A 9,828-nucleotide genomic window follows, 5' to 3' on the forward strand; every position below is an offset into this window, starting at 1 on the left:
GCCCCCCGCGCTTCAAAGGCAGCCAGCCCTACGGCATGGGCGTGGAGTCCGCCAAGACCAACAAGCAGGTCAGAGCACTGCCAGTTTTATTTAATTTTCTTACCTTTTGGTCCTACCCTTTTTTTTATCTCTCTTTCTCTCAAATCTCCTCTCATCTCCTTAATTCCACTCTCTTCTTCATCAATTCTTCCATTTCCATCTCAAGTCTTAAAAGCTCATGCTGCAAACTAACTTCTAGCCTCTCCTCTGCAGAGTTGTGAGCCATATAACCCCTGCAAGGACAACAGCCACAGCTGCCACAGGTTTGCCGACTGCATCTTCCTCAGCCCCACCATCGACCCCATGTACAAGTGTGAGTGCCGGGTGGGCTTTGCTGGGGACGGCATCATCTGTGGAGAGGACTACGACCTGGACGGCTGGCCCAACTACGACTTAGCCTGCAGATCCAACGCTACCTACCACTGCAAGAAGGTACTAAAACACCTTTAGCGAGCCAACAAATTATAGTCAACAAATTATCACTAATGTTGTTTTGGTAATACATGGTTTGGTAACTGAGTTCCATTTTGCATGAACAGTTGTTTCCACTTTAGCAGGAAGGTTCTATGTAAGGTAATACAGCTGGTGATGCTGCTGCTACCGCATAGAGTTGTGCTGATTGGACCACAGCAAGTCAAGCTTAGACTAGCTATAGATTGAGCCCTAAAAAACAGAGAGCATTTATTTTCATATGTCAATGTCAATTTTATTTATATAGCACATATGAAAATCAACAACAGTTGACCAAAGTGCTGTAAAAATAATAAAATAAAATAAAATAATAGTAATAAGAATACAAAGTAGATCCTAAATTAAAATTAATAGCAATAAATGAAGCAGTTGTCACAAAAAAAACATGAGTTTCCATGCGACTCATACTATATCTTACAATCCTAGCAGTTTAATCAGTGTTGGGTAGTGGAAGTGAGAAAAAGAGTTTCCAATTCAGACGGCATGTTTCATCTCATATTTGAACACTTCTCCATGCACATATAAATGTGCCCACACCTTTACTTTTTTCCAGTGCCTTTTATCTGTGTGTTGATTGTGATTTTATGAGGAGGGCATTCCTCTCTTCGCTGAGAAGCCAGTATCATCTCCATGCTCTTAATACTTTCCATTCTGAACCAGCGATGAAACAGATGTTGGAAGTGTTTCACGTGAGGCAGGATTGTTATTGTCTTTTTCGCATTGTCTCACGTCAGGAGGTTTAGTTTTATGCCTTCTAGCCTTGCGTGACTCAAACGTATCTTCCCACAAAGGCCTGGACATGAGGCTGCGCAACAGAGAGATCTCACAAAACCGAGCGGTGACATCATGCTTCTCTATACTGATGGATAATTGCCTTATTATGTAATAATACACCCTGGAAAAAAACCAGAACCACAATCTGCAATCTGCTAGACATCATGTGGCAGGCAGGTGAAGTCATAGCAGCTTAGAGTCACAGGAAAGGAACAGAAGAAGCAGAGCCATTGTTAAAGTCGGGAACCAAATATTGCGTATTGCTCCTAAAACCTTTTATATGTGCAGAGAGCACATGTATTAGGGATATTACCAGGTGAATTATAATCCTGTACCCTGCCAACATTTAACAAAAATGTTCAAAATTTCCAAATCGCAAAATAACTATTCACAATAAAAAAAAAATATCCCCCATCCACTATGATGTTTAGCACATTCTCCTTGCATTTAGGACAACTGCCCCAAACTGCCCAACTCAGGACAGGAGGACTACGACAATGATGGCCAGGGAGATGCCTGCGACAAAGACGATGACAACGATGACATCGTGGATGAGAGGGTAAGACTGCCTGCTGCAGATGGGAACTATGTGTCAGCATTTGGGCCGAGTCATCTGTCATTGACACTGTGGTACATGTTATATGCATCTCTCCCCTCCAGGACAACTGCCCCCTGCAATATAACCCTCTCCAGTACGACTTTGATAAGGACGACGTGGGCGACCGCTGTGATAACTGTCCGTATGACCATAACCCGTCTCAGACCGACACAGACAGCAACGGAGAAGGAGACGCCTGCTCGCTGGACAAGGATGGCGATGGTACAGAGCCTCCTGCCTCTCTCAAAACCAGTCTCAGAATTACTCACTCACTTCACACAGTTTCCGTACCTCTCCAAATGTATGACTGTAACACCCTACTGTGAGGGTTATTTATGTCTATCAGCTGTTTAATGCTCATGGGCTTGGGCAAAAACAAAAATAATTGCACAGAAATCATAAGAAATACAGGCATATGGAAGTGATGAAGGCATCCTGAATGATTATGAAAAACACACACGATACACACACACACACACACACACACACACACACACACACACACACACACACACACACACACATAGACACACACACACACACACACACACACACACACACACACACACACACACACACACACACTATCTCTCTCTCACACACACACACACACACACACACACATATACACAGATACACCCACATATCCCATGGGAGCTTCATAGGAAAAGTTTAGATGAGAGTATGAGATCAGATGTGAGGTGGCTCTTTAAGGGATGGGCTCTTCACACATTAGGCGTTGGATGATTACTGTAGTATATGTCATAAAATCACTTGTGTCATTGTTAGAAACAGTGAAAATAGTGAATGGAAATAGTGTGTCTACAATCAGTGGCACTATAGACAACTGTAAACTGTAGACCTGTGTAACCTATGTGCCCTCTCTTTTCTGTAGCTATAAGAATTGTACTATCTATTTCTTACCAAACATTGTTGTTACTGTTGTGGATTTCCAGAGATTCCTAATGAGCGGGACAACTGTCCGCTCTACTACAACACTGACCAGAGGGACACAGATCTGGATGGAGTAGGAGATCTCTGTGACAATTGTCCACTAGTCCACAATCCTCAGCAGGTATGTCAGAGGTGGAGTGTGTGTGTGTGTGTGTGTGTGTGTGTGTGTGTAGTTGTTTTTTGTGTGTGTTTGTGTAATCCTGTTTTGCTAAATTGATTGAGCGTCTTGTCACAGACTGATGCTGACAACGACTTAGTGGGAGACCAGTGTGACAACAATCAAGACATCGATGAGGACGGCCATCAGAACAACATGGACAACTGCCCCTACATCCCCAACGCCAACCAGGCCGACCACGACAAGGACGGCAAAGGGGACGCGTGCGACTTCGACGACGACAACGACGGCATTCCTGATGACAGGGACAACTGCAGGCTGGTGCCCAACAGAGACCAGCTGGACTCTGATGGTAAGGGAGCGCCAGAGACGATCAGCACTAGAGAACAGCTAGAGAACAGCTGGACTCTGATGGTAAGGGAGCGCTAGGGACGATCAGCACTAGAGAACAGCTAGAGAACAGCTGGACTCTGATGGTAAGGGAGCGCCAGGGACGGTCAGCACTAGAGAACAGCGGAGCGCCAGGGACGATCAGCACTAGAGAACAGCTGGACTCTGATGGTAAGGGAGTACCAGGGACGGTCAGCACTAGAGAACAGCTGAAGAGAGAGACAGCAGATGAGAGAGGAGAGGAAATAATGGAGAGGAGGCTTTATGAGCAGTGGGGCCTGTGGGTACGGGGGGGGGTTGCCCACTCGGCTGAGCTGCTTACAGTGATAACGCTGTAAAGCTGCGGGAGGCTGCTGTGTGGTATCCATGGGCAACACAAACATCACACAGCACAGCACACTCTCTGTTCAGCTTTCGCAACAGGAATGCTCCTTCCACCACCAGAGCCTGCCCATGGAGCGTGAGGAATGGCTCTTGCCTCGTAGCGATGGCTGCGTGATTTGTGGGAGCGGCTCATGGAGAGGTCTCGCTGCTCGCACTCTCCCCACAGATCACTGGAGAGAGGGCGGCTCGCAGATGTCTGATAATGCCTGGAATGCTCCTCTGGGCTTAGCACAGTGGTGGGCCGCAGAGTGCCTGGCCAAACTCAATTTGGAGCAGAGCACCTATTGTTTTTGGAGCTTGCGTCTTCATCTCTAATAAAAGGCATCCAAATAGCTGTCTCCTTAGAAGGGAAAATTACTGGGAAAGTATTTAGGTCAGTCTTAGTGGTGTTTTCGAGGGTGGTTCAAATAAACGGTTAATGCTAAAAGCAATGAAACGCTAACAATAGAGGTCATAAATACTATGGTGATGAGGGAGATATGAGATGGTGAGGTCTCTCCAAGTTCTCTCTCTCTCTCTAAGCTGAGACTTGGTGATGGTCCACTTGGTGCACTGGGACTGTGTCTCTGGAAGTCATCAAAACCTCTCAGCCTTTCTCAGAGCAATGGCAGGGCCAAAAGCACTGGAATATGGAGACCCTTATCTGTGATTGATAGTGGAGAGGGAAGAGGAAGGAATGATCTAAGAGATATTTTTATCTGAAATTCCTTCTGATGAGCCACTCTTCTGGTCCTCATCAAATAGCATGCATGTTTTATTTTATTTTTCCTACTTTCATTTTTATTTGATCAATGTAGGGATGTAACCTTTTATGACTTGTCCTCTCCAATCTACAGTACCTAACTTCTCCGTTTTCTGTTCCATATTCTAGGTGATGGTCGAGGAGATGCTTGCAAGGATGACTTTGACAATGACAGCATCCCTGACAGCCTTGATGCATGCCCAGAGAACGATGCCATCAGTGTCACTGACTTCCGCAAGTTCCAGATGGTGCATCTGGATCCCAAGGGTACCACGCAGATTGATGCCAACTGGGTTGTGCGAAACCAGGGCAAAGAACTTGTGCAGACTGCCAACTCTGATCCCGGCATTGCTGTCGGTGAGTGGACACAATAACCATACAGACTGACTAAAATAACCACACTGGCTAACTTTCATTGATGTAGATGCTGATGCTGGTTGTCCTCAAAGGGAATTCTGAGAAACTGTACCTCCTGTTGACTGTCATGAAATGTCATTTCCAAATCAAGTTCAAGAACAGTCATCTCTATATGCTACTTATGTAGTTAAAGGTGCTCTAAGCAATGTCATACGCTTTTTAGGCTAAAACATTGTTTGTTACTTACAGCAAACATCACCTCACCATCCGCTAGCTGCCTGTGTCCTGAATACACTGTAAAAAAAAGCGATCTCTGTGGACAACCCAGGCTCCAAAAACGGCCACAAAACAACTTGGGCAAACCTTGGCCATAAAAACATAACAAACTGTTCCAGCAAATCACAGACGAGATGCGTGTTTAGGAGAGTTTCAATTGCATGGGAGGGAGGGGGAGGGAGTAGCGAGCTAGCTTTCTGTTTTGTTTGAACGTCAACAGAAGTGACGTTACCCAGCATCGCTTAGAGCAGGGGTTCCCAAACTTTTCCACGACAAGACCCCCAAATACCACTTAGTTTCTGGCCAAGGACCTTCTTGATGTGTTATTACCGTGTTTTCCGGACTATAAGTCACACTTTTTTTCAGTTTGGCTGGTCCTGCGACTCAGGTGCAACATATATCTTGAATTTCCCCATGGGGATCAATAAAGTATCTATCTATCTATCTATCTATCTATCTATATATATATATATATATATATATATATATATATATATATATATATATGTTTTTTCCTCTTAATGACACATTTTTTGACTGGTGCCACATATACTCCGGTGCGACTTATAGTCCGGAAAATACGGTAAACCCATCAACAATACTACGGCAAATGTAAAAATACATTAAGCTAATCCTAATAATTATTTTAGCCACAAGCACTTCGCGATGGAGCATACAGTGTGTAAAAATTGCATTTGGAGCTTTCTGCTATATGTGAGCTATCACTCTACTATTATTCCCAGTCATTATCATGGAAAATGTAATGTTCAGATGTTCAGATATGCGACAAATTATTATAATGGCATTATATAACAACCCTCATAGTAATAGGTATATTTTCAATTTTTCAAATGTTGCTTTTATTTTTCCTTCCAACTTGCTGAGGCCCCCACTTTGAAAACCACTGGCTTAAAGCACCGTTCATTTAACGTCCCCTTTATGGATCTTGCTTCAGGTTACTGTAGCATTATTCATTCACTATCATATCACTGTCCTTTTCAACTCCTTTCTGACTCGCTGTGGTCTGCTTAGATTTACCCTCCATTCATTTCAGGACCTTGGCCAGTTACGTTGCCAGTTGTCCGTCAGATCTTGTTATGAACATTCCTTCATTAAAGGGACACCAGGCAAGCCTGATGCTTTTTCTCTACGAAACTCCCCCTCGCTCGGTCTGAAGCTCTTTTCCTTTTCTTTGCGTCTTCTGTCAAGGGTTTTCGCTGCTTCTTCGCCAGCTCTGCCATTATGCACACGTTTGCAACAATCTCTAGCGTTTCGTTAGCCTGCCTGCTTCGGTCGGTGGGTAGGATATACTCAACTTGCAAGCGGGATATTCTTCCTACAGGCAGTAGGGGCGGGCGAGAGAGTCTTCATTCGCCCTGTAACGAGTCATTTAACCATGTACCAACTTACGAAGATGAGTAATTAACACGAAAACGTTGCCTGGTGTCCCTTTAATAGTAAGGCCTATCCGGCAGTGTTTAAGGGAAAGTCTGAAGTGCAAATCCCACTGTGGTAAGTGTCCACTGTGTGCTCTTCTGTTATGTCCACTAGGTTTTGATGAGTTCCAAGCTGTGGACTTCAGCGGTACGTTCTACGTCAACACAGAGCGTGATGATGACTACGCTGGCTTTGTCTTCGGCTACCAGTCCAGTCGCCGCTTCTACGTGGTCATGTGGAAGCAGATCACACAAACCTACTGGGAGGACAAGCCCCATAAGGCCTTTGGCATCTCTGGCGTGTCACTCAAGGTGGTCAACTCCACCACTGGCACCGGCGAATACCTACGCAATGCCCTCTGGCACACAGGCAATACCAGAAATCAGGTGGGCAGCCATCATGTCTTCACATGACAAAGCAAACAAAATCTTGTCTTCATTGTATCCTATTGCAGAGCTAAGCTTTGAATTACATCAGATTTTTTTCCAAATGACTTGAAACATCATTTTGGTTTTTATCTCTCTTTCCTCACCTAGTTCTGTGCCTTTTTGAAATGTACAACGTGTTTAATTGAATGCATTCATTGTTGTTTGCCTAGGTACGTACACTTTGGCATGACCCCAAAAACATCGGCTGGAAAGATTACACAGCCTACCGCTGGCATCTCATTCATAGACCCAAGACTGGCTTCATCAGGTGAGTCACTTCACGGCTAGTCACAGACAGATCCATATACAATATAAATACATGGTTAATGAAATATTAAAGACCACATTCAACCATTCAACTTTCTATTTCTAAATACATTTTTTGGGGGAATTGAGCTGTGAACACTGGCTTTTTTTGCAGGGTTGTGGTCTATGAAGGGAAGCAGATCCTGGCCGACTCCGGTCCTGTCTATGACAAGACGTACGCCGGAGGGAGACTGGGGCTGTTCGTCTTCTCTCAGGAGCTCGTCTTCTTCTCCGACCTCAAATATGTGTGCAGAGGTGAGCTAATGGCCGCGCCTCTCACAGCACTCAGCGCGGAGGCTTTATCAGCGCATCATTAAACATCTGCTTCTTTTCCTCCACAGACAACTAATCTGAGGATCACCAGTTCCATGGACATGCGTTTACCAGAACCCATACCACAAAGACGCACTAAATAAGACTCCAGGTAACCAATAACAGCAGAAAGAGCCACAGAAATACAAAATCAAGGCACCAAATTGGACTCCTAGTCAGGCAATTCTAGTCATAATCTATGCTTCTGTTCAGTGATCTATACCACACAAAGGATATTTCAAACATGTGATTCAGTGAGCAAACTGGATGTGGAGTCCATGGCACAGACTCAATGCAGGACATTGCTAATCCTCAACCCTTGTGCTGGTTGCACTTACACTTACAGCAGTACAATGTTGAATCCTGCCACCTTGAATGGACCCTGGGGGTTGCACCTGTTTCTCCAATTTCAGCTGATTTTTTGTACATGTGTAGCAAGTAGTCATATATTTTCAAAGAAAAATTTGTGTTTTGATTTGTAACATTTTTGTTAACATTTGAATGCTGAGGGAAAGATGTATCATAATTAGACTTATTTTCTACTGTAAATTATTTGCTTTTTTTGCTTTTCCGTGCAAAGATATAGATTCATGTTTTGTTGTTTGATCTGCTATTGCCAAAGAATGTAAATATTTATTTATTTTGTTTACACTGACAGAATTTCACCATTGAAGTGCCAAGCAATACTCAGTGTTAGTAGTTCTCTTTAAGCATTAAGCATAGAGTCTTAAACCCAATGAATTTGGTTCATCTTGGAGAGTCAGCACATTTAAATGCAGAGACTCTCAGTGAGGGACATTTCTTTTTTTGATATAAATATTTCCATTTGAGGTAACACTGCTCCATCGCATAACTCATAATTACATAACACGCTTACGCTTTGGTCATATGGAGCAACTTAGTAAATGTCAAACTTTCGTGTCATCTGAAAAGCAAAAAATCAACCAGAGTTGATGTTACTCGTGCTTAAATAAATAGGCGACATGGTCTCCTGTCAGCCCAGAGTGGCCTTCAGAAGCACTGCGGCCTGCCGCGTGTCGGCAAGGTGAAACTATGTAAGATGAGCGATGCCCTGCATGCTTGTCATCTCACTCTCTGAGCTTTGACTGAGTGTAAAACTGAAACCAGGTGCCAGAGGAAAAACACTCCTTTGTCTGGCAGACATGGTCAGTATTTCATTTTAGTCAAGGTCAGCGTGTTTAGATGCCCAAAGCCAGTTTCAGGAAACCTTTTGTAATACAAAGCACATGCATACGTGTAGAGTGGCGTATAGTTCGCTTGGGGCAGAGAGGAGTAAGCACATAAAACGAGAGGAGTGAAATATATGAAATGTGATAATGATGCCATTTGAACTCTCAGGAGTTCACCATACCTCCTCATCAGGCTCATAGAACGTGTGATTGGAGCAAATGATTGGCCATCTATAGCTTGCAACTGTATGTCTTTGTGGCTTGCATTATTGTTTTGAATGTTTTTTATTTCTGTTTTGTAACACAATTTGTCATGCATATATCTGGCAACATTCAATATTCAAATCAATCAAACCAGCACATAAATAAACAGTAATAGGTTTACATGTTTCATTAATAAAATTTTATACAGTATGGCATCTATATTTTCCGTTTTGTCTTGAAAATGCATGTTTTAAATAGACAACAAATAGAACGCATCCAGTGAAAAAAACAAATTCTACTCTGCACTCTTTTGTAACTGAAAGTTCAATGTACAGTGTTTATTGGACTGATTGTCACCAATTGGACATGAATGCACTAGAGGCTAATAGCATACATTCAATGTTTATATCTCGGTTGACTGTTGATAGTGACACATGCAAAATTATAAATGTGTTAAGGAAGCTGTTATCTACTGTTATCAATGGTGAGAGGAAGTCTTGCTTGGAACAGCCATTTACTGTTCAGAGCACAAAAAGTTGTCAGCTGTATCATCCAAAGACAGAATACTGCGGTTATTATAGAAGTGACTATTGTAACAGCAGATTTTCTGTCTTCCCTCTCTCTGAGGCTGTCAGATAGCAGTATGACCCTAAAGCTAGGGGTGCTGCAATGCATTGGCCTCTAAACCAAAGTTCATCTCAGAGCGCATACTTGTGTGGCATGTCTGTCAGATCTCATGATGTGCAGACAGATTGTGTGATCTCCCAGACCTGGCACAGCATGAGTTGAAGAGGTCAAGAATTAAACTTTGGTAAAAGAATCTCAACTTGACAGAATGAGAGAGATTT

The 9,828-nt window shown here is 43.3% G+C and overlaps 1 protein-coding gene across 1 annotated transcript in view; it reads left to right on the forward strand.

The window, feature by feature from the left end:
• Positions 1–9,190, forward strand: part of thbs2b (thrombospondin 2b) — a 20,990-nt gene extending 11,800 nt beyond the window's left edge. The window contains exons 12-22 of the mRNA XM_048268383.1: positions 1–68; positions 253–471; positions 1,736–1,843; positions 1,945–2,104; positions 2,839–2,957; positions 3,072–3,306; positions 4,600–4,827; positions 6,655–6,926; positions 7,139–7,236; positions 7,390–7,529; positions 7,616–9,190. The exon at positions 1–68 is cut by the window's left edge and continues 85 nt beyond it. Of these exons, the coding sequence (XP_048124340.1) occupies positions 1–68; positions 253–471; positions 1,736–1,843; positions 1,945–2,104; positions 2,839–2,957; positions 3,072–3,306; positions 4,600–4,827; positions 6,655–6,926; positions 7,139–7,236; positions 7,390–7,529; positions 7,616–7,623 (1,655 nt within the window). The 3' untranslated portion in view covers positions 7,624–9,190. The remainder of the gene's footprint in view (positions 69–252; positions 472–1,735; positions 1,844–1,944; positions 2,105–2,838; positions 2,958–3,071; positions 3,307–4,599; positions 4,828–6,654; positions 6,927–7,138; positions 7,237–7,389; positions 7,530–7,615) is intronic.
• The last annotated feature ends 638 nt before the right edge of the window (positions 9,191–9,828 follow it).

The sequence above is a fragment of the Alosa alosa genome, chromosome 17 (genome assembly GCF_017589495.1).
Source record: "Alosa alosa isolate M-15738 ecotype Scorff River chromosome 17, AALO_Geno_1.1, whole genome shotgun sequence".
Taxonomy (NCBI): Eukaryota; Metazoa; Chordata; class Actinopteri; order Clupeiformes; family Clupeidae; genus Alosa; species Alosa alosa.